Source organism: Cydia strobilella, chromosome 14 (genome assembly GCF_947568885.1).
Source record: "Cydia strobilella chromosome 14, ilCydStro3.1, whole genome shotgun sequence".
Classification (NCBI taxonomy): domain Eukaryota; kingdom Metazoa; phylum Arthropoda; class Insecta; order Lepidoptera; family Tortricidae; genus Cydia; species Cydia strobilella.
Window position 1 is genome coordinate 10,945,412 of NC_086054.1, and position 26,794 is coordinate 10,972,205.

Consider the following 26,794-nt stretch of genomic DNA (forward strand, 5'->3'; position numbering starts at 1 on the left):
TATTTCACGCTTGTAAAAAAGTAACCGATGCTTCATATTAACATTTTTATTTCAGCCTGCCATATACAACTTAGCAAATTGTACTGAATAAAATACCTATATATGTCTGACGAAGACTACCAGCACTGAAAATGGATCCTGGCTTTACGATCTAGTTAATAATATTTATGCTTGTTTGTTTATATAATGGTTTATACGACGTTTCCTGGGTTTCGCAACTCTCGAGGAATAGTATGAGGAAAAATAGGAGGAAAAAAATAAGTAGTATGCAGGATTTACAGCAAGTGGGACGTATGCTAGTTTGCCACCGATATAGTGGTAACAATAAGGTTTGTAATTTCCGCTTAGCACGTTTTTGTCCTTTGGTTGTGTTTTTCACATCAATAACAGCACGAACGACAAGATAGAGCGTCCGTCTAAGTGCTCTTTACACTGAGATCCAGTTTATGCGGGTACGGTTTTCTGCAGGATCCCGTTTTAGTAGTATGCGTGCAGGTACTACATGCATGCATACACGAGCATGTGTGAACGCTACTATATTAGCACGATTACTAAAACGGGATCCTGCAGAAAAGCGTACCCGCAAAAAAATGGACCTCAGTGGGAAAGAGCTCTAACTCTAGCGTCAGCAAGACATGTAGGGTAGGGTAGGAAACTGTGGCTCAGCTCGAACAGTGAGTGGCTCAGTCGCCCCAATATCACCTCTATCATGTTGGAATTAGGTTGAGTGCGTCACTGTACCCGGATATTTTTTTCCAAGCCACTGTTTCCTACCCTACCCTATGCTTAATTTTGTCGTTAATGACGCGATATGTTATGATCATAATACTCCCTGCAAAGGCAGCTGCCTACAAAGGGTAATGTTGAGGGCGTTTCGTCTCAACTATCACGTAGCCTAGCTAATTGCCTATTATGGGTATTAATTTCTGTGTGATCGAGCCATTTGATAAATAAGCGTAATTGACTCGCAAGCAGTATAGTTGTGTAACTAAATAACATAAGTTCTCAAAATATTTAGATCGTATGCTGCGGATTGGATTGCACGGAGTACAACCGCCGCGGACAATCGTGCCGTGAGAAAGGATTCCCGACGAATCCGAAACATGTCGCCAAAAGCGATTAAAACCAATAGTGAGTGAAACCGTACTGATCTAAATATTTTGAAATATGTCTCACGATAGTTTAATCTAGAACATAAGTTCTCGTTATGTTATTTCGTTCTTCAGAGAACGAATAATTTGAATCAGTTCAAACTCGAATCGTTATGTAACTAAGCGATTGATATCACATCCCCATCAAGATTGAAGTTCTATGGACATACAACAAATCAATCTGCTTTGTTCGTCGCAAATAGCGGCCAGGGGCTGCGCCAGTAGTCAGTTCTGCTCCGCTACGCCTAACAGCCATGAACTATTAGAATATTAATTCAATTGTTTACCGTTTTCTTTTCAATCGTTATCGTTTTATATTATTCATGTTCAATTAAATAATCAGAAATACAGATTTTTCAGTTGTTGCTACATTGTTATGTGTGGTGAGTAAATCTATCCTGTATTTGCAATAAAAACTTTATAACATTACATTACATTACTTTTACCCTAGTAAATACCTATTTATGGGTGTGGAATTTATCTCAACCACAGAAAAAGTTATCTAATGACTTTTTTTAAGTAATCCGATTACTGTCGATGTACTCTTAGTTATACGTCGCGAAAGTATCTGGCACAATCCCAGTTACGGAGCCATAATTTAGCGTGTGACACTAGAAAATCTATAAAAAATGGAGGATCAATAATGGGGCTTCTAATTCGGAAAATCCTTCCGAACGAAGAACTGGATAGATCTATTCAACACACAAAAATAAATCCGCTGCTTACCATACCTAATACTAAAGTAATAAGAAGCCTTTTAGAAGGTTAGTTAAAGTTAACGTTTTAAGTTATTTTAAGACATTTTAGTATATTACCTCTAAAATGTGTACTGAATTGACTTAAGTCTGTCGTCTATTGCAGCAATAAAGACAAAAACGGACCCCTTAAAGTCTCGATGTTATCAGATGTAGGTAGAATTTATTGTAAACCGATCTTTTGATGTGTCGCGTGCTCGCTGAACCTTAAATTCACCGAATCCTTTTGAGATCCCTCGGGAATTCGCTTTAAGGATTTGTGTCTGGCTATTGCCATATAAGTTGGTGTGGGTATATTACACCAGGAAACGTTGAGACGACGTTAATTTGTACTGGATTTTAAGAATGCAAACATTTAATCTATCTAGGCGTTTGATTTTCTGCTTCGAATCTTAACGTCAGTTTAAAGGATTTAATAATAATATTAAATGATTGTCTCCTGTTTTTCAAGTACTTGGGACAATGAACAGAACATTTAGGACACTAGTGGAGATGTTATAGGAAATTGAATGAAATGTATGGGGTACACTAAGCGGATGATGCACTTGCTCGTGTCAATGGATACACGGATAAGGTAGACCTCGCCAGGGAACGCCTGCCTAAGTAAATGGTATACAATATTATTTCTGGCGGTCGGTGACTTGCGCTCTCTTACATAAAGAGCGACGTTTTAGATAGCTCTATTGCGACATCGGTGCTGTATTTTTTTTTATACCACGGCGTTGGCAAACAAGTATACGGTCCGCCTGATGTTAAAGACCCCACACAGCAAGCCTATGGATGCGTGCAACTCCAGAGGCGTTGCCGTTGCCGACCCTTTAAACACCTGTACATTCCTTTTTTGAACCCTATACTGAAGGCTGTGAATATAGAGGTATCACTATACTTAAACAAACTCGTTACATAGGTGTTATTTTTTTATTATTATAACATGATCCTGTATAAATGCGTGCAATCGTTGAAGATCTTTGCGATCCGACAGACGTCCTGGTTGTGCGGCGATTCTTTAGCGAGCTTGATGCATCGAGCGCCCACGTCGGCTATGTTGTTCAGCTGAACCAGTTGGTGCGCTGTTTCTACACGTTTTCTGAAAGAGAGTTTGTATTTGGGTAGTAATAAAAGTACATGCAATCTTCTACAACATACTTCTTAACTGCTCCCATAAGACTGCGTTTTCTCTCTGGATTTATATTTCCATTATTTGAGCAAGAATTATTCCTTTGGCTTATGCCAATCATAGATGGTGGCTAGAATATTTTATATCACTATTCTATCAAATCTACTTAAAAAGCACTCACACTTAAGGTGAGGTTTGGATTCTGACCGCTGCTGCACTACTACGGCAGTAGGTATTGCAGCGCGACATTACTGCCGACTACTGCCGACTGCATTCACTGCCACTGCCTCAAATGTCAAAAATCCGGTCAGCAACATCATTTCTTATATTTGCGGTAGTAATGCAGTCGGCAGTATTATCGAGCTACAATAGGTACTGCTGCAGTCGAAAAGATGTTAACCATACCTTCTCCTCATTGGCGTATACCTATATAAACAGGGCGGATCAATATCAATAAGATCTGGTTAAAGACTTATCTCAACTTACTTATAAACATCCAGATTAAACAACCCATTCGGCGTCATAATCCCGAACTTCTTAAGCACACAGAAGATGATGCATGCCTCGTCAGATTCCTGGAACTCGACCTTTTTCGGTTTAGGGAACATCTCGGAGAGACATGACTCCACGACCATGTCGCTGAGCCGGTCGTGCGTGTACATTACGGACATCTTTGCCGACGCACAGCTTGCCAGCAGTAGAAGGAATAATGCTGGAACAAACGTCTGGTTCAGTACTCAGTAGTACCTTGAGCTCCACGACTATAGATAGATAAACTACAGAGAGATTAACTGAGGCGGGAAGAAGTTATTATGGTCAGCAACGGACTGGTCGAAGGCTTGGCTGCTTGAAGTTGATTTGCATTATGTTAAGAAAGTAAAAAAAATAATATATAAACTAGTTTTACTCCATAAAACTAGCTATCTTCTACTAGAAAAACGCCGCGCAACTTCTTGACCAACCGCTTAAGATAAGTCGTAGACTATTATATTATAAAAGTAAAAATATTGTTTTACTACTTGAAGGACCTCCTTCTGCTTCAACTGGTAAAAAATGAATTATTGAGTGTAATTTACTAGTATACTTCCTACTTCATTCTCCTAAACTAATAAAAATGTATACATAAGTATACGTAAATAAGTACTTATAATATCTATTGAACTTAAAAAATTATTCTTAGGCAATATAATACAAACAGGAAATATAAATATCTTTACAACAGGAATATGTATAGCGAAGTGATTGATTCTGTTAAAAATATTGTTTATTTATTACAGTCTATTTTAATGACGTAATTCACTCCAATTGCTATTTAAGGAAAATTATTGTCGGTGTACTTAACAATAATAAAATCATTATGGACAAATAATTACCGATAAGTACTTAGGTACCTAAAATAGCTACCTTCCTAGAATTGCTAAAATTTTACCTTTATTTAGCTATCAATCAGTTTTAATGTTCTACATATTGCTTAAGACTCTTAAGAGTCCCCGGCTAGCTCGGCCGAATTGCACCTTCCCATACAAACGTAGTTCCGCTCTCATTTTAAAACTACTTGTTGGATTGTAATGCAACTTTGCACATACAATGACATGAGGTATATCTAGGTCTGGAATTAGTTAATATAGCTCCAGTTTATAGAACAAACGAAATAGAGCAAAAACAAGTTTTGTGTGAAAAACTTAAATTAGCAGTTTTTTTAGCTATGGTATCTGAAGCTACATAAACTAATTACAGACATAGATATACCTTATCCTATTTTAAGTAGAAAGTTTCAGAGCAATCTAGCTAGTCGTTTTAAAATGAGAGCGGTACTACGTTTGTATGGAGAACCGAGCTTGCCGGAGACCCTTAAGTATTTTTTTACTTATATAGGTAGCCAGTTTTACAATAGAATTGTAGTGAATAACGTTTTGTGACGAATAAAAATTATATCCACATAAAATGATATTTTATTTATGATAAATTTTGTTTATGAAAACGACATTTTATTTAAAAAAACATACATAATTCATAGAAAAATCTTATTATACACAATTTATTTGTAGTTTTCCGTTAATGAGATGGCATATAACTGCGTACAGTCGTTAAAGACTTTTGCCTTCTTACACACATCGTGATCTAAATTCATATTGTTGATATTCTTCGCACACGTGTCGCCCACATCCGAAATGAGAATCCTTGGGTCATATCTATGTATAGCCGCCACTCTTCTGTAGTAATTTCTTACGTTGATCACTCCATCATTAGTCATAATCTTGAACTTCTTGAGCACACAATGTATTATGCAAGGCACGTCGTTTCTATCAATACGTAGAGGATACTTGTAGAGCTTGCGCGGATACATCTCGCTGAGGCAGTCTTGAACCACCGCGTCGCTGCTTTTGTCGTGTGTATACAGTATTGACAAGGATGGTTCGTTATCCAGCTTATTCGAGAAGAACTTATAAGCGTTTACTGATAAGGCTAACGATAACATCACGATGATTTCTGAAATGGTTGTTAGAAATAATTAGGATGAAAGTGGAGGACCCGCGAGAAATCGCCTTTTCATACAAACGTAGTCCTCGTTTTCCGCTTTGGATATTAACATTATTGGAATTTTTTTGACACAGTTTGTTGTATATCAAGCACAGCTCTGCCCGTACGTTTGCCTATTTTCGAATTTTTAATTAATATAAGAGTAAGAAAGAAATATGCTTAATTGCTTACATCAATTAACAGGCAATTCAATCCACCCATCCAATCCAATCAATCCACTCAATCCATCCATTATCTCAATTCCACCCCCCGTTTCAGCCTCTTTAGGGATGATTTCCGACATAAAAACTATCCTATGTCCTTCCCGAGACTCAAACTATCTATGCCAAATTTCAACTAAATCCGTTCAGCAGTTTAAGCGTGAAGAGGTAACACATAGACAGGCAGACAAACTTTCGCATTTATATATTATTATAGTAGATTATAGTAATATAGTATGGATTTTTAATTACGCGACGCTCAACACTAAAAACTGAAGTAGCAAGAAGATATTCTTAATAGTTTCAAAATTAATTAGGTATTCGACGTAGGTACTTCACATTCACTTGGATATTAGGTATTCTGAAGTAATTATTATTGTCACGACCCATAATGCGATAAAGTAGGTACTTACGACATACCGACATATTTATTTATTTTAAACTTTATTGCACAAGAACAAATACAAAAGGCGGACTTAATGCCTTGAGGCATTCTCTACCAGTCAACCACTGGGCCAAACAGAAATTGTTAAGGTGGGTGCAGTGCGATGCGAAAAAAAATTTTCTAAATATAAATTCTAATACTAACGCCAATATACAAACTAGTAATATTTATATACTATAATACCTTTATAAACTACATAAATAAACAATACATGGTAGGTATTTAAAATGATTATACTGATTACGTGATTACTGATGTAACTTTACCCAAGAGCGTGACGTAACAGAAATGGATTCTCTCTAATCCCTAGAAAACTTTCTTATGATCTACTACAAAAGAATTAATCAAAAGTTCCATTTCAACATTAAGAAAATTCTTTTGTTGCCGTATTTCCCCCACATTCCTGCATCCGTTTAAGTTGGATTTCTTTTACGATTCGCTTCCATTACTTTACATCATTTAGCAATAAAACTTTCTTAATTGTTAAACTTACTTTCCATTTTAACTTTTCATGTATTCACTTTTTAGCTAGCACTGCATTGTACCCTCAGCTCAGTCACGGATACTGTGCAAAGTTTTCTTAGCTCTGTTTTGGCAGTAATGCCTTGTTTCGAAAGCCAGGGCTTGTTTTATGTATTCTTGATGGTAAAGGAAACAATGTGGCATTGTTAGCGGCGATAAGATCGGTTTGGCGACGTTAAATAACTTGCGCAGGTGTAGAGGTAGGTTATGTAACTAGCGCTGTTTCTTTATGCATGTTTAGTTATGTAGTTTAGGTTGCGCGTAGCGGTAATTTTAATGTTTAATGGTGGTAATGTTTCACCGAAATAAAAAATTGAGTAATTCAAAAATAACTGAACTTAAGTAAATAAATAAATAATTTTTATCATTCACCTAAAACTGATTTTGTTGTTACCTACAAATCGACCTGTCGGTCGGTGTAACACAAAGTTTGGGAGTCCTAATTTTTGTGTAAGTAGTAACTAAATATTGTGTTACTGTTATGCAAACATTTCTTTCAGAGTTATTGTATGTTCAAACGAATGTCAAATATTAAATAAAATTATCTCTATCGTAACTAAAATTTAAAGTAAGTTTAACTTCACGTCCGTTTAATATATCTTAAACTCCCTTATTAAGGAGTTAGCATTAGGTATTATTCAACATATTTTTTGTTATATAAGCATTTAGTCTTCTTTTCTCATATTATTGTAACCACAGCCAGACACCTGTCTTTGTCCAATTTCCTCTTGTCCTGCCGCGAAAAACTGAAAAAATCAACTACAGCTTACTATGTATTTATTATTATCGCGCATCACAAGTTTCTGTTAAGTGCAGTCTTACAGTATCGTAAATCGATTACTAATTTACTTGCATATATTATTCTCGTAATTGCAAAATTTCCTGTTGCGCCTTCCATTTTCCATGGACTTCGAGTAGTGGTACTTGTTATTGCCTATGAACAAGAATGAGAAAAAATAAGGCTGTTAGCACAAAATTATGGCGGACATAAATCTTATTTAATCATCTGTAGATAGCTAGTAATAGCAACAACCTGTTTTTGTCCGCCTTAGATTCTAACAAGACGAATGGCCTGTAGGATAACATTAATATATTCCGGAAGAAAGATATTATCAAAGTAATATAGTCCAAGAGGTTAGAACAGCTTACTCGTAGGTAAAACTATTTGCAAAATATTATGTACGTGAGTAAAATTAGGGAGAATAAAATTGCACCTCTAAAAATTGGAAAATTCACTAACGTTAAATATGGCGCCAGCAGTATAAACTAAACTTTCGCCGTTGGAGGATGTATTGAATTGAAGTCACTTCGACCGTCGGCTGAGAATACGTTTGTGCCATACTATCCATTTTTCAGCAAAATCATTTTTTAATGATTCCTAGAATAACAAAAAATATGCTATAATTGACACTAATCGGCTTTTGAATAGTTATTTTTCAAAAATGTTGTGCTATATCCGCATTTTACTATAGGATAATTACACTTTGTTAACAAAAAAATATCACAAAAGTGTGACATATCCAAACCTTTTGTGTTTTCCATATTGTACCTTTAACATTTACTCATCAAAAACGGATATGGCAATAATAAAAATGCTTTTATTTCATGATTACCAATTTACCACTATATTCAAAATGTTTGTATGGTACTATAAAATAAATAGTAAACATATGTGCCTAAATGATAAATAAGTTCAATATTCAAGTACTGAATGTATAACTTTTGAAAAAATATTATTTTTTTGCTTCTTTTCGCTCTCCTGGAAACCAATGTAAGTGGCGTATGACACAAACGTATTCTCACCCGACATCGTGGGTTCGTCTCAAACTACTTCTCATAAGAACCCACAAGCTTCTAGCTCTCGGTCTATAGTGTTTTTGTGGATGGGTAACGTTGTCATGATATCGCTATTCTAGACTACGTGATTTATTTGCATTGGAATTATCATCTTAATGTTTTTATTTTCAGTATCTGTGACTTATCTGAGCATAAATTCGCCATAGCAATTTTTCCTTACATAACTGTGTAATACCTATATATTAGAATCTTGCTGCGACTGTAAAGAAGGAAATTTTACAGAATTTACTTAATACATGTCATTATTTTATTTTATTTTATATTAGCCTATTTTGGTGTCCCACTGCTGGGCAAAGGCCTCCCCTCGTTTTCTCCACTCGACCCTGTCATCGCCATTTTCCCACCATTTGGGGTAGAATGCGTCCAAGTCGTCCCGCCATCTCCTATTTGGTCTGCCTGAACCCCGGCCTGCACTGTCTATGGTGCTCCGTGGGTCCCACTCAGTAACCATTTTGGCCCACCTTTCCGGGTGCATGCGACAGACATGTCCCGCCCAGTCCCACTTAAGCTTAGCGGTCTTGACGCCTACATCTGCAACTCTAGTTCTGGAGCGTAGTTCCGTGTTTCTGATTCGATCAGTTCTACGAACACCTAATATACTACGCTCCATAGCTCGCTGGCAAACCTTGAGTTTCGACTTTAGGGCCATGTCATTAATAACACTTAAAATCTCATAAATATTATTTGCATGTTGACAACCTTTCTAAATTAAGTACAGGATTGTCTTCTATTATCTAGCGACATTGAATATGTATCCAAATGTTACGTAGGTAAAAAATTACGTAACATATATATATATATATATATATATATATATATATATATATATATATGTAGTTGTATTTAATTTTGAACAATAGAAATATTATTTGTGATTGGAAGCATAATGAAAATACACGACCCTCAAAATGGTTAATGACTACAATTTTACATATGGCTATCTTTTTATTGTAAGTAGGAATAATAGGGTCAAAAACTTTTTTTATGGGCGGTTAAGCGAATTTCCTGTGGACATTATTAAAAAAAAAAACCTGCCAAGTGCGAGTCGGACTCCGGACCGAGGGTTCCGTACCGGTAGTATTTGTTGTTATAGCGGCAACAGAAATACATCATCTGTGAAAATTTCCACTGTCACGGTTCATGAGATACAGCCTGGTGACAGACAGACAGACGGACAGACGGACAGACGGACAGCGAAGTCTTAGTAATAGGGTCCCGTTTTTACCCTACGGGTACGGAACCCTAAAAACGGACATTGAAGCCTAATTTTTGTACTTTATCCTTATTGCATGCTTAATGGCCGATACATACGTACTGCAATCCGACTGCAATTTGTATAGAAGCACGCCGACTGCACACCAACTGCAACGTCGGCGTGCAGTTCCTATACAAGCTGTTGCAGTCTGTCTATACTGGCCCTAAGACTCATTGTAACAATTTAAAGAATTAGAAGGTTTTAACATGCCTTAAGGCAAATTAGGAAAAATTATCCAAATCGTTATCTCTTGTAATGTCCACAGTAAAGACGTAGGTTTTCCGATCGTTTTTGACCCAAAATGACTATAATACACCCAAAATAAATTTACGTAAATAAATGCGAAAAGTACCCAATTACTTTGATTCTGAGGACATATTCGGCTTAGAATTTCAGGATTCTATTAATCTGAATCTTATTACCAATCCTGTGCTGATAGTCTGCTTATTTAGTAAAATAAATAAAAAAATATCAGATATAATGATTGCATTTCATTTTAATTTAATATTGGTTATTTTATTTTAAATGTAATTGTACATGGAATTTTTATTCTGAAATAAATTATTAGAATTGAATTTAATACTCCTAAACCATTATTACATCAATAAACATCCAAAGATCACCAAATTAATCCAACAAATTATTTATTGTTATAGAAAAAAACACTGTTAAGGCGGATTACTTTCTTTCAATCATCGGATAACAGTTGTTGTATAATATAAAGAACAATTCTTTTTAATTTACAATAAATATCACATCCTTTTTTCTGCGCTTGCACACTTTTTACAGTAGACGTTGCTTCGTACTGATCTACGTAGCAAGCTGATGTGTAGAAAATAATTGTTATGCATAATAAAAGTGAAATAGTTAATTCGTTTCTAGTCCACATTATTGATTTTCAATATTATATGAAAAAGAATTAAACCACCAGAAAAGTATAAAATATTTCAATATCACGAGTTATCAAGGGAAAACTAGATGTTCCGTTTTGTTCTGGAATTTCCTAAACCGAATACAAAAAATAAAGCAATTATTAAGTACACATATTAACAGGAATCATAATTACTAAAAGCATAAGTACAAAGCTCAACTTTACTGGACGAGAGTTTATTACACCTTAAATGTAGCAATAAGTCAATAAATAAAATATTTATTTACCAGCACAAAAAATTAAGTGCATTTACAATACCTATAAAAATCAGGTAGAATTAACAAATTTTTGTGAAAATAGTAAAACGGATGAGACTCAGCGAGACTACTGATTTTCAGTGCCCAACCATAAAACTTAAAGCTTATTCTTTAACTTTAACTAAACTAATTAACTATTTAACTAGCCAAAGTGTTTCGAAGTTTTCTTCAGACAGCTCGCGGAAGTGTACTTATTCTGAAACAGATTAAATTAATAAGTAAGTAGTTAGGTAAATACGTTTTTAGGGTTCCGTTGCCAAAATGGCATAAACGAAATCCTTATTGTTTCGTCCTGTTCTTTTGTCCTTTTGTCCGTGTGTCTGTCCGTGTGTTACAGCCAAAATCTCAAAAACTACAAGGTGTACATGAAATTTAGAAGTAGGTACTTAGTTTAGAAGATAGAATTAAAAAATACATATTTTTAAATAAAATATTTTTACAAAAAGTGAAAAAAAAAAACTGGACAAAATCTTCGTGTGATATAACATAATTAAGATCTATAAAAGTAACTTTAAGCTTTCTAAAGAAAATTAACCTTAATAATACTTTTCACGAATATTTTAAAAATGATCGATTGAGCAGTTTGTGTTTAAAAACAAATCTTCATATTACCTCTACAACACCGTCACCGTCACATACCGAGTATTCTACCGTCAGTATTTAGACTGGTAGACACACAAATTTATCGCCCATGAATAGTTATTACCCAGTTATTATTTTAGACACGTCACTTCAATTAAATACTTTAAAATCAATTAGACGTCTAAGCACTTTGTTGATGAAGTCGTTTGAGATGATTTACGTTTATTGCAACTGTCTTTAGTCTCCGTTATTACGAAGGGCTGATGTTTATTAATGTTTAGTACTTCTTCAGGTCTTGTTACTGTCAAAGTATGAAATACTGTTACAGACGTTAGCTTTTGTCACACCGATGCTGGTAATTTATGTCTCCTAATACAAAAAAAAAGTTTTGAACAAAAAATCAACGAAAATGACTTTAAGTAAAAAAATAAATGGACTGCAATAGTGCCCAGCCTAGAAGTATTTATTTATGTATTTATAAATATGTATACATATTGAAATTTAACATGTAATGAATACGTAAAATAAAACTATGGAAACGAATTATATCGCGGGATATATTTCGAATTAATTTTGATAGAGGTAAATATATATTGTTTCCTCAGTCACCCGTTAACCACGAACGATGTAAAGGGTTCGAAACGTCGGGATGTATATTAAATTTATTATATGCGACATAATTCGTTTCCATAGTTCTACTTATTGAACAACTATCGCGTTAACCTAGAGAGATCCAGATTTCAACTGTCCAAAAAAAATACCGAAGTATTTAGTAGGTAACTTTATTTTTGCTCTATACGTCATCCCTCGTCCAACATTGAGTAACTTTATTCTCGGCGTTTAAAATATCTATATTTGAATATAACAAGAGATCGAATGCCTGTGACATTTGCCTCCGTTTATGACCGTCTACTTAATACAAAGAACACCGGAGTAATTTACGTTTTCCTTTCAGTAATCATGTGCACTTGTTGTAACATTAATAGGTAAGTAGGTACTTTGGGTAGCACGATATATTAATTGTATAGGTATTTATAATAACGGAATAGATTAGGTTAAAGGCACACAGTAAAATTAAACGACCAAGAATCAAATGTCCAACTCCAGACACAAATGTACCTAGTATGTTTTAAGTAAATTAAATTCATATATCAAGTAATCGCGTTATCCTCATTTAATGTTCATAGTGTTCGTTTGTCTATCTTGATCTGTTTATTGTTTCATTCTCAATTGCTCAAAGGTTGACTGGAAGAGATCCCTTATAGGGATAAGTCCGCCTTTGTACATTGTATATATTTATGTTCTTTTATTGTGTTTGTAATCTGTCTTATGTACAATAAAGTGTTTACATACATACATACATACTTTCATATAAATATTTGATCTCTAGTATGGAGGAAAATCTTTATTGACAAGATGATAAATATAAGCACTTACATTAATTGTACAAAACAAAATTATAACTACTTATAAAATAAAGCGACAAACTAAATCTACCTAAGGTGCACATCACACAAGCGGCATTCCCGCGCTGTATCGCGATACCTTTGCGCGAGAAAGTTGCCTCCCTCAACCGCTTTTCGAGCTCCTTGACCACAATGAGCTCGAAAGCCCGCGAGCACCCCCTTTTTTATAGAGGGGAAAATGCTTTTCGCATACCACCCAGGCGCGGGGACGGGCCTGGGATGGTTATGTGGGACTCCCGTATAGGCTCATGGGACCCACGGTTTACCCACTAAAAACCCCTGTTGGCTATAAGGCGAGGCCACAGGAACACTGGAGCACTCTTCCGCAGCTAGTGGCTGAAGGCAAGTTAGGTGTACGTATATTTTTTTTATTTTTTTGAGTAAAGCTAATACTATCGTCAATTTCGGAAACATGTAAAGTGTTAAAAGAAAAAGTTCATAACTCACGCCATGAAGTTATGTTCAGCGCTATCTCTAGTATGATAAATTGTGCACGTTTACAGTACCAATCGCACAAAATGTAAATATAATCGGTACCCAGAAAAGTAGGCACATTTTCCGTAAAGTCTAAAATTGGTTTATATTTATAAAATTGCCCGGCCTGTTTTAATTTCCGCTCTCAGTGACATTTTTCCGATTCGGCCGACCTTCTCTCCCACTTGTCATCTAATATTTGACTATTTTTGTCTCGTAAACCGCTAAACTCAGTTTTTTTATAGAATTACTTTAATTTTATTGAATGGGATATTTTATAGGAGTTGCGTTAATCAATCCGTACGGTAGATACAGTCAAATAATATATTTTCGTACTTTGTGACAGCAATCAATCCTGCACCAACATTTATGTCTCTGTTTGACCTAATGGTTGACTGGTAGAGAATGCCTTTTGGCATTAAGTCCGCCATTTGTACATTTTTCTTTGCTTGTGCAATAAACTTTAAATAAATAAATAAAATAAAATAAAATAAATCAATGCTCGACCGATTTAATGTCTATTATTTTTAAATCGATTTACTTATTTATAAATGTAAGCCCAAATGTAATTTGTGTGAAAAGCATCGATTTATAACAAAAGAGTATAGATTTTTTTTATTAAGGCAGATTATTGAAACTCAAATAGTTTAAAAATACGACTTAAGGTAATCGTTTGTGTCAGTATACCCATTCAAATAAAAAATTTTTTTTTAATAATTAAGGACAACTCACGCTAGTACAGTCCGGATCCGGGTCGAGTCGTCCGACACCTCGTTTTCTATTACCTTTGATGCTTTCTATGGGAACGCTGTGTCGGACGCCTCGGCCCGAACCCGGACGATTGTAACGTGAGTCATCCTTTAAAGTTAAATCATCGTAACATAGATACATTTAACGATACACGAAGAGATAAATTGTTTCGTAATGATAAATCGTGGCCTGCTAGTAGTTAACGCCCACGCAAATCACTCCCACGCCCTCGTCAACACGGGCTAAAAGTGTATATTCATGTATCTACGCAGAACAGAGGTATATCCCGATTCAGATTTAACAATTGGTTCATCATCATCATCATCTCAGCCGAAAGGCCTCCCCAAGGATCTCCACAACGAACGGTCATTCACTGCCCTCAACCAACGGTTTCCCGCGACTTTAACCAGATCGTCGGTCCATCTAGTCTGGGGCCTTCCCACGCTCCGTCTTCCGACACAATTGGTTACGGAGATCTTATTTTGACCTTGAAGATCTTTTACGCTGATGGGTGCATGCGAAATAAAGTGAGTCGTGCGCGAAGGTCGTATCAAAACCAGTACAAAACCATAGCAAATTGTTACATTAGAATCGATCTCATGAAGTAACAAAGATTAAATTTTCCATATAATTCCGTCTCCATACAATTTAACTTTATTGCGGTTCACTACATGTTTCATACTTTTATTCCAAAGATTGCGGTTAGTAAAACTAATTTTGAAAATGGAAAAATTAGAGTTCCTAATGTGAAGATCTTAAGCATTGCAGAATTTGTAAAAACCGGTTCCAATTCCAACCGCTGGTAGAGATTGTTAGGGTTACATAAGTGTTGCGGGATAAGTTTAATGTAGAAAATACCAAACCACACTGTATGCGTAATGGGGTTGACCGGTGGTCAAAGTTATTTACAGATGGCTTCAGCATAGGTTTCCTATAAATATATATATTTAGACAATCCTAAGAATAGTGTCAAAATCTTGTTTTATACTGATTTAAGCTAACACGATTTTCACTCATAATTTAAAACTAATACGGGACTTAATCGCGTACAAACTAACGTAACGTAACGTAACGTCACGTTCGAAACGTCAGGCCATAAATAAACGTAAGTTTGTACGCGATTAAGTCCCGTATTAGTTTTAAATTATGAAATCTTGTTTTTTTTTTGTATTTTATGACCCTTTAAGCCAAATCTCATATAACAAAACTACATAGGTAAAACAAGGGTAAAACCTATGCTGGCGCCGTCAATAAAAACCTCTGACAGTTGCCAACCCTATTAAGTACGACTCCCAACTGCCCCAAACTGTACCCTCGCTTCTTGAGCTGTATAGAAAAGTGGATTAAACTTACATTTATATGTTATTCAAGACGTTTCAATCATAACGTTTCGTTGCCGTTTTGCTCGCAGGAAGACTGGCGAAAAGGGTATCACGTGATGTTGATTTTATGTCAAAATGCTTACGGAATTACAGATAATTGTTCTCTGAATTCCAAGAGCATCCTACGCAATCCACTGTGACTAAAATTAACATTTTGGTAATTTCATCGCTCAGTGTTCTTCCAATAGCCTACCGAGTCCGCGAGTTGAAAATGGACCAGGAGCCCATTTCTCTAACGGTATTACTCTAATATTATTAGTGTGTTGTCATGGCAACTCATACGATTTGACAGTTCGTGGACTAATAATATTAGCCTAATACCGTTCGAGAAATGGGCCCCAGTACTATTAAGGTTACAATAAGGCAAGTGTGACGGTTGCTGGACTTGCTGATGAAGTTTTATAATGAGTTAATTTACCGCGGCCAAGGCCATACTGATATATTGGTGCGAGTGAGATGCACTGCAAGTAAGCATACACAGTTGCTATCGAATATAGGTACCGCCGCGGTAATTTCATGGTAAGGGCGGCTGCGTCAACTGCAGCTGCCTCAACTGCAGCTGCCTGTTGCGACATTACTGCATTTATATCGCTGCTGTATCTATCAATTTCCTTGACGTTCCCCGCCGCGTTAATGCCGCGATTATGATTCAGTCCGTCACTCATTTTATCAAGAAAATTCAAGGAGGCAGCAGTAATATTGCCACAGTAATTCAGCTGCAGTTTCCATCCGACTGTCACCTATAGAGCATCTGATTCGTGTACGCTTGGTGAATGGTATGAAAGCGGCCAGCCATGTCGGTCAGATACCAATCGCATTTTGTAACAGTTTCCGTTCGATTCTGGTAATTTATGTTGGTTTTGAAATATCGTATCACTAGTACCCTAGGTATTATTATTATTATGTAATCGTTATTGTCTGATTGACTTTTAATTATTGTTATTAAAAATCATATTTTTATAGGTAAAAGAAGCCAGTTTGAACGGATTTCACCTTTAGTTATGGTTATTACTTATTATGTAGCAAAACGTACGAGTACACATATGAAAATAATCAGCAACTTTGAAATGGAGTCATACCTTATTAGTAAAACTTTACAACCCTCAATTAGTTACTTTATGTTTTATCCTTTTCTTACTAACACAGAAGTCAAAATGACAGATTAAGACAAACGATTAATAGCTAATTGAGGCTTGCACCAAGCGCATTTATGAATGACATCAATAGAAAATACCCAACTGAATTATAAATTGGTTTTAATTGATAAATCTCCTAAACAGTTCAACGCGTTTTACTATTAAAGTGCCACGTCTGGCAAGCCACTATGTATGCATTTTGCCCGTTGAAATAATGGAAAGCACTAAAACTAAAGGGTATTGAAATGCAAAAGGCGCCTCGCGGAGATAAATTGACGGAAACAATTAGAAAGTTGTTTCATTCAGTTAGGTATTTAGCAACGACATAACAGTGAGAAACGCAGAGGAAATCGTAGCCAAAGGGAAATATTCGAAGAAAAATGAGACCCTTAGTTTGACATCCAAAGCAAATGCTGCGCCATATGTTTAACGTCAACTTTTGACAATCAGAGTTACCGCAAAATGTATAGAGCTGTACAGCGCCATCTCGATTACCTGTCAAAACTCGAAGCACGAAATTGTCTTACATTTTACGCATCTTACTCAATTAATGTATCTTCGCTTGTAACTAAGTAACGAACTAACTACCAATGTAAAATCGTACAAGTCTATATGAAACTTGGTGTACGTACTCGTAATCCCGATGATAATACAACAATATTTGATACAATCTTCCTGGGGGCCTACCCAAGGTAGAAATCGTAGATCGATATAAACGCCACTCGCTTTGCGGCTGTGCGGCGCCATATGTTTAACGTCAACTTTTGACAATCAGAGTTACCGCAAAATGTATGGAGCTGTACAGCGCCATCTCGATTACCTGTCAAAATTCGAAGCAAGAAATTGTCTTACATTTTACGCATCTTACTCAATTAATGTATCTTCGCTTGTAACTAAGTAACGAACTAACTACCAATGTAAAATCGTACAAGTCTATATGAAACTTGGTGTACGTACTCGTAATCCCGATGATAATACAACAATATTAAAATCTTCCTGGGGGCTTACCCAAGGTGGCAATCGTAGATCGATATAAACGCCACTCGAAAAGTAAAGTCAGTTGGCTGGTAGAATTAATTTTCATATGATGATCTTGAATTATCAATATTTATTATACGTAAATTTTGATTTGATTTTGTTTGATGTTTTATGTGCAGTTACTATTTTCCTCGCGTTGGTGTGGTGAAAAGTATTTTAAATGGCCATACTGTTCTTCATCTGATTTACTATCCTTGTTCACCGCTAGAACACAAATTGGTGCTCTTAGTAACCTTCCAAACTTCTTGAATATTCATTTAGTGCAACGTCGTCGTGTATTTACTGAACAAGTAAAGAAAAATAATGACTAGGTATAAACGAAATAGAATAAATTTGTTCTTAGAGTAAAGATAATGACTTTTAAACGATGGACGTTTTTTAGGCGTCTAGTCTAAAATAGATAGAACAGTTTTTGTCCGACGTCTGCTAATGGGTTTTAAATTAGTTGCGTTGTTTTATTGACGAATATACATAGCTAAGAGATATAGCACTTAGCCACAATAATAATATTGCGAAGGGCATAATAAGATTTACCTTTGTAAATAATATGACGTTGGGAAAGTCATTGAATTAAAAAATTTAAAATCAACTAGGGAACGGTTCGATTCCGCTCTCATATGTGTATGTAGTGTATGACATCTATTTCAGTTTACACGGTAAAATAGAGACAATATGTTTAGTTTTCAGCTGCTTTTACTAGAGAGTTTTTATTCTAAACCACGAAACTAATATCACAAGTTGTCAGCGGCAGCCAACCGCGTGTAAATGTTATTTATCGCGAACACTAAGAACTATTCGCGACTTGTAACTAGTTGTAACCGAACATGTGCCAACTTGCCAGCCAATCAAGAGTACTGTAGAATAAGATAACTCACTCCTTGAAGATGTTAAACATAATAGGTACCTATATACTTAAACCTACCGAAAACAAACGAAATCGTTATAGGTTCTATCTATTTTAGTAACAAAACTTCCATGAGACACAGACATATTGAATAGGTATATTGAAACGGGTCACTCAAATATTTTAAGTCGAAGATTTTTCGATATGTTTCGCTCTATAACGAGGAGCTTCAACGGGAGCGGCGGACCAACGCAGACTGCAGCCCGCAATCTGCGTCTGCAAGGAATCGGTCGCGAAGAGCTGCATCGGGCGACGGCGGCGGCAGGGGAGGCGAGAAATTACCCTCGAAATGGACATTTTTATCAAATGATGGCTTGCACACAACCCTCACTACGTCATTCGTTTTAATACATTTAATAGGTTCTATCTATATAGGAATCTAACTACAGCCTGATTTTAGAGGTATGTGTTTGCCTGCCTATCAATAGACTTATAAGAGATTATCTTTAATATAATCACCTCGCCTTAGCTCGACTTAACTCGTCCTTCGACACTGAAAGTTAAATCTGGCAGTAAAAAGATCTGAGAGAAAACGTCCAGGTCGTGTCGTATCAAAAGTCAGAGCTGGGGCCCATTTCTCGAACGGTATTAGACTAATAAAATTAGTCCACGAACTGTCAAGTAGAGTGGGTTACCACGGCAACACAATAATAATATTAGACTAATACCGTTCAAGAAATGGGCCCCTGGGAGCATAAAAGAGAAAACTGGAATATCTCCACTGATAATAGAATAACTCAGTTGATGATGACGAAAAAGGTAATCCCTAATTTAAATGTTACAGACAACTTGTATAATGACCGGTCTGTTTGCATAATGCCCGCATGAAGTGATTCAAGTGGGCAATGTAATGAAAACTGCACGATTATTCACTTTGACTGGTCATTATGAATAATGACCACACTACCTTGGGCTATGTTACTTAGAACTGCAACCCAGCACAGAAAGGAACTGCTTACATTGGTTTAGGTTAAATTTATCACATTGCCCGGCTAGAAGTAGGGAAGTATTCATACTGCCCGGTCCAAGTGATAAATTCAAGCTATCTCAAACCTTGATTTATCAAATGGACCACGGGCCGTCGGGCATTATTAATATGGACCGGCCAAAGTAATTTATCACTTTGCCCGACGCTCGTGGTATAATGACCATAATGACCGGTCATTATTTATACTGCCCGGTTAATCGTGTTGTCCGTAACATATACGTAATAGTATTATAAATGCAAAATTGACTGTTTGTCTATCTGTCTGTCTGTTACTCCTTCACGCTGAAACCGCTGAACAGATTTAGATGAAATTAGGTAGGTAATATACATTACCTATAACATAAACTATAGTTTTCATCAATAATTATCATCATCATCACACGCAAATGAAGGCAGAAGTTAGTGATTCATAAAAATAATTCACGAACTCATTGAATATGGTAAATACTTCACTAGCGATTAGACTACCTAGACAAATTTCTTTAATGCGGTATTCTGTAGTTTGCTCGAGGTTATATCGTGCCACGTGGATATGTCCCATAATTCAATTTGGGCGGAAAGTTACTAAAGTTTGATGGCTGACTATAATCAGATATCGTAGTAGACATATTAATTGTTGTCTCGTAGGTAGTACGTGTAACAGTATTTGCGTTTACTAAGCGCCATAAAAAACAGTCTCATTTGAACTTGTATTACCTACTAACACACTAAAAATGAAATAAAATCTTTCGAATTGATTTTAACCAACTTTTAATACCCGAATTAGTAAGAAAAATTGCAAGTGTTTAAAATTTTAAATAATATAAGTTATACTTTATGTAGAGCTGATCTAATGATGAAGCCATGATGACACACAAACACATAGAACTTGAATTGATATGATGATGATACTTTTGACGAATCTAATACTTTGGGTGCGTGAAATATATTGGAAAATAAAATTGCGTATTAAAAATATTTTAGACAGACACGTAGGTATTTTACTAGACATTTATAGGTAATTTGGTGTACAAAAAGCGCATATAATTCCAGAAGATTTTCTCTACTAGTCAATCCTCAGGTCAAACAGAGATTAAGGCATGTACTAAGGTCAACTGTAAAATCTAAGCTATCTATGAACAACTTTGAGAACAAATCAAATTATTTTATTAAATATTTGGATTTGTGTTTTTTAAGTAGTCACACTACTATATATAAATTATAAACTGTAATAGATGTCATATATTAAAGAAAAAGTGACGAAGTGGTGAAAGCCGGATTCGAAGCGACTGACGCCATGAACCCCTAGGCTATGGATGGTATAGAAAGGATGCCAATCTCTTATGACAGAATTGTTGCAAAAGGGACCGCTTTCAGCTTTAAATAATAGTTCCTAATCTCTCCGGTGGCGCTAGTTAGGCTCTGGGACATGAGTATAACATGAACCATATAAGGCAACAAATAACCCGACCAAATTACGTAGGTTGTTTTCGGTAGTATTTCGGTGTATGGTGGCGCCGCCTAATAACTGTTTTTTGATGGACATTTTTCATACATAGAGATTTGGCTCCTTTATATAGTCTCCATGCCCTAGGCCACCTCGCCACGGCGGTACGTCGGTCGGTAAGTTTTTTCTTTAATATATGACATCTATTACAGTTTCTAAGCTATCTATTCATTAAGTTTTTATTAGCTAGACGTATCCTGACACTCAAGTTAACGTATTTATTGCACTCACGGCAGGCACAAGGAGTTCGCTATAATAAAGCGAAAAATTATGCTACGTGCTACAGCGTGCTACGAAGCGTATAATAAATAAAATAAAAAAGCCTTTTTATTTTCTTATCAACTACTTACAAACTTGGTAACACTTAATATTGTTAATTTATTTTAAGTAATATATATATATGTTTACTTTTTAAAACTTATTTTACTCGGTTAGTATAATTATTTTACTTATTTTTATGTTTATGTATTTAAAACTAAAAGTTGATAGAACTTTATTGGGTAAAGGCCTCCTCCAATTTGTTCCACTCGTCTCTGTTTTTTCCCTTATTTAGCCATCTTAGACCGGCCGTGGCTACTATGTCGTCGCTCCATCGCTTTCGTGGTCGTCCTGCCTTTCTTTTTACGTCGGGACCTTTCCATAGAGTCGCTTCTTTTGTCCACCGTTCATCTGTGTATCTTGCTACATGGCCGGCCCATCGCCATTTTATTTTAAGTGAATATTTTAGTGCATCTGTGATTTTCGTTTTGTTTCTTATGCGTTCACTTCTGACTTTATGTATTTTCCTTAGCATGCTCCTTTCCATCGCTCGTTGGGTAGTGGTTATTCTGGCTTTCGTCTTTACCGTGTGACTCCAGATTTGGCAGCCATAATATATGTTAACGCCAGCAAAATATTGGTATCCATCACTATTTTTTTCATGTGTAATGGGTAGTCTCCTTTAAGAATCTCTTTTAAAGACCAGTACTTTTTCCAGCTTAAGGCTTATACGTCGTTCTATTTCGTCTTAGAGAGCGTATACTTAGGTAAAAAACTTAGCTAAAGCCCCTCTTGGATGTGTGTGAAGTGTTCGAATAGACGTTCCATTTTTGAAATTTGTAATATAACGTATGGTTTGCAAACTAAATTCTTACTTGTCTCAAATTTGATTGTTCCTGTCCACTTATGATTCTTTTGTCATGATAAGTTAAATAAATAGTTTTCATATTTATTGAGTCGTTATGAAGATACATAATTTTTACCACAAAAGTAAATTATAAACATCGAATTTGACTTCAGCTAAGAAAATCACTGTTTTTGAACATAGCATATTCCAACAAAAAAAGTTTTATGTAATTTGTACAAATATTTCCACATTTTTTACATCCATAAATAAATCTACCCACTTAACCAAACATCACGCATTACCGTTAACAGGTTCTATAAAGTCAAGACTCAATACACCTTATATTAAATATTTATATAATTTATTGTTTATGCATTTTTTTGCAAACTGTACACGTACACACGCAAGAAGGGCCTTACTTATAGAACTGGACCTTGAAAGAACCGAAGATTATTAAAGATATTACTTAAATGATTGATTGATGGATTGCTTGGATTAATTATGATTTTTAATTTTTATTAGGTTTATTTTTATTGTGCGTATAAAGTGAAAGGGGTTTTTATAGCTTGCTTTGAATTGATAGTTCCTTCGGCTATCTAACTATTGTTAAAGTCACCGCTAATACTTTCTGGCTAAAGTTAATGTCACTAAACTAAATATGATCCAAATAATTAGGTGACTTGATATTTTGATATACAGTTAGTTGTAGATAAATTATCTAACCCCTGCGAAAATACTTCTAATAATCAACGTTCCGCCGCGTCTATTATTTGTGTCATTTTCAATCTAAAGGGTACTTATTGTCGGTAGTCAATAAGGCGCTATTTCCATAGAGCTTCAATTTGAAATTAACCTTATGGACAACCGACAATGTGGTACCTTTTAGTTGAAAGCGTCACATTTTAATACAATCAGCTTACCTTCTACCCAATACAAGCCTCAGTGATGCCACTATTATTAATTATAATTTCTATTCAGAGCCTTTTAAGCTCCGTTGCTAATAATCCAGTCTATAATAGAAGCTTATCTATTTACCAACCTTTGTAACCGATCTGTCTTTTGTGCCTTGTATAATTTGAACCCTAGATTCGTAACAACTATGCGAAGTCAGGTATCAGACTTATTCTGGTTATTATTTGATGAAGAAGTCGTTTAAGCTTGGTACGGGTCACACGTCTAGATATAGCCAGCGGTCTAAGCCGCAGCGTTGTGACGCGCGCACTATCTTTACTTCACAGGCTATACTTAAAAGACTAGGGTAAATCAACCAACTATATAATCCTATTCAAATAGCTTGAGCTCTGTGACACTTGAGTTTATTCCATTCCACGCCATGAACGTTTCAGGCTAATACTTTATAAAAAAATATAATTGAATCCCAAAAAAACAATTAAAATGTATATTACCATAGTTCAAAATATTTCGTAAAAATAAATACAAATCACTTAAAACATATGATTATGTTACAAAACTAAAAAGATAAATTTTAATATCGTCAAGTCCCATTGTGTAAAATGGAACTCAATTACAATAGAGCTTTACTTTGTCTATCGACCGAATTGATTCCGCCATCTTGTCAAATCGTTTGGCTCGCGTCATCTATCTGTCAGTTAGTACGAGAGCGTGCTTTGCATTATTGCAAAAAATATATTAATCGATTACGTTCCCTTAGCATATTTAATCGAAAATCGTAAAAAATCGATACGACAACATTGTCACAACCCTTTAATTGCTAAATGACATGTGTCACAGAGCTCAAGCTGTTTGAAAAGGATTATAGAGCTCAAAAACCGGCCATGTGCGAAGCGAACTCGCGTAAGGGTTCCGTACCGTTACGCAAAAAACGGCAAAAAAATTAAGTTTGATTTATGGGAGCCCCACTTACATATTTATTTTATTCTGTTTTTAGTATTTGTTGTGGGGATAATTATGTTATTTTGTATAAACTGAAATAGAAGCCAGATTTCTATTTCAGTTTATAACTGAAATAATGAGTACGGCAGAACTCGTTGTTCTCCTGATTTTATTATAGTATATTTTGCTTGCTTGTGACTCAAAATCGACACTTTGTGTTTCTTTGGTATTTTACCTTGCTTGAATTTGCTGCCAGTTTTTTTAAATAATATGATGCTAATATTTGGAGCTAATATAAAATTTTAGGGTCTAAAATATTATTAAACGGCCAAATTATATTATTATATGCCCAATGAAATTTCCTGTTTAATATTTTAGTTGCCCGGATAATATTAAGCCATTTAAAAGCTTTTAAATGGTTTAATGTAAGTGCATAAAAGTATGATAATGAATGCGATCCTCAGAGCAGACGGCCGGTCACGTTCTATTACTTGTGATATTATTCGCTTGTAGTCTCGCTTTTACTGAGTGAGAGGAATTTATTGTATGATAACACAAAACAACGAGCTAGACTTACGGCTTAAAAGGCTTTTCATTGTATTCCAATGTAATGTATAAATATTAAATAGGTACTTGAATCCTACGATTTTCTTCCAAGTGAAATCGCGTTGTACAGTAGCCATCAGATATATCGGAGCGGCCGAGATGCTCAAAAATATCTGAACACGCACTGTAACGCCTTGATAATAGAGGCGTGTTCAGATATTTGTGAGCACCTTGGCCGCTCCGATATATCTGATGGCGACTGTACCTAAATTGTATAAAATATGGACAACAGTTTTAACGAAAATTAAGTAGATAGTTAAATTAGATTTTGCAAGAAGGAGGGGTTTGACGGCTCGAGTTTACAATTATTATATAGATACTTACTTCCACTACATCCCCCACTAGTGTACACTAACTTATTGACCTGACGTCTGTGTTAGTTTGACCGAGCAAGCGCGTCTATTTCAGCTTGGGCATAAATGCATTAGTATGTTCTGTTGTTCTGCTCTACAGGTCGCAGATTTTTTATTTTCATTTTGGGAGCCGGTTAAATAATTAAGTACATATATGAAATTTTTAGATCAATTCACTTTTGACGGCTGCCATGAGGATTGGGGGTTCGCAAGGTCGGCATTTCACAGAGCCATTACGAATAGTATGTATAAGTATACAACTTACATCTAAACAATAGCAACTTCGTAATTTATAACTACGACTTGCTACTTACATAGTAAACATCCACAAACAATAAATAAACAATAAATTATAATAAATAAACAATAAACATCCCAGTCTAAATGTCAATTCATTTAGTCCAGCGATGGAATATATATAGACAAAGGTCTTAGTATATTTAATACTACGGAAAACGGTCCATATTACTGACAGTTATCCCTTCTCCATAAATAAACCCAATACCGACACCTTTCACTATTAAAAAAGTTGTGTTTGGTCAATTGGTCAGTAAAAGTTTTGACTGGCTAAAATAAAATTATATATGCCAAACCGCTTGCGCACATTACAATACTTGACGCTGTCAACATGCGCGCAGTACAGTCGAGTCGCTCGCGGCACAATTCCCGTGTGGGGTCATTTTCAGGGTTCCGTACCCAAAGGGTGAAAACTAGACCCTATTACTAAGACTCCACTGTCCGTCTGTCCGTCAAAGGTAAAAACGGGATAACGGGACCCTATTACTAAGAATCCGCTGTCCGTCTGTCCGTTTGTCTGTCTGTCTGTCTGACCGTCTGTCTGTCACCAGGCTGTATCTCATGAGCCGTGATAGCTAGACAGTTGAAATTTTCATAGATGATGTATTTCTGTTGCCGCTATAACACTATATATACTGCAAATGGGTGTCTATTGTTTGACATAATTATTGAGTCATAATATAATGATTGTCATATTATCATTAGTCATAATTTGGTTTTTCTCAGAAACGTGTAACTTTTCAGGATTGCCATAAAACAAACCTAACCGAACCTAATCTATGTATAGGATAACCCGAGGAAAATCCTGAAAAGTTAACGGTTTCAGAATTATGACTAATGATAAAATGACAATCATTACATTATGACTTTCAATTATTTTACCATAATAAACGATAAAAGGTTTTAAAATTATGTGCTTAAAGCATAAACTATATACGAAATAAAAAGTAACAATTAAAGGCCCCCAGTGCCCAGGGCTGGAATTGAACCAGCGTTTTCTGCATTCGTAGCAGATGTCTAGACCACTCAGCTACCCGGGCCACGGCGGGATAGGTCAAATTTTCTCAAGTATATGCAGTCTCTTAAAGGCTTACGGCATCCTATGGCCAACATAGTTATAATTCCTAGTATTAGCTACACCTTAGTACCAGTGTGAGCTGTAATTTTAAGTATATACGTTTCAGAGTTAAATAATCATTAAAGCCACACCGGAAAAAAGTTATTTAATAAAAACACGTCACTCTACGTTATTTTATCCACATTCTCACGAAGGCTTTGACTAGGTTTTCTTTGCATTTTACATACACGCATTAGCAATTTTCACAAGGCGACACGATAACGA

The 26,794-nt window shown here is 35.6% G+C and overlaps 1 protein-coding gene across 2 annotated transcripts; it reads right to left on the reverse strand.

The window, feature by feature from the left end:
• Nucleotides 1-2,820: 2,820 nt before the first annotated feature.
• Nucleotides 2,821-6,862, reverse strand: LOC134747428 (uncharacterized). Of its 2 annotated transcripts, XM_063682053.1 has the most exons (3): nucleotides 6,703-6,850; nucleotides 3,510-3,735; nucleotides 2,821-2,993 (listed from the first exon to the last, which is right to left on the reverse strand). In XM_063682053.1, the coding sequence occupies exons 1-3, from the start codon at nucleotides 6,707-6,709 to the stop codon at nucleotides 2,831-2,833; spliced, it is 396 nt and encodes a 131-aa protein (XP_063538123.1). In that variant the 5' UTR covers nucleotides 6,710-6,850; the 3' UTR covers nucleotides 2,821-2,830. The 2 variants fall into 2 exon arrangements, with proteins under 2 accessions (XP_063538123.1, XP_063538122.1); XM_063682052.1 differs by lacking the exons at nucleotides 2,821-2,993; nucleotides 3,510-3,735 and adding an exon at nucleotides 5,060-5,513 and having other exon boundaries at nucleotides 6,703-6,862.
• Between the last annotated feature and the right edge of the window lie 19,932 nt (nucleotides 6,863-26,794).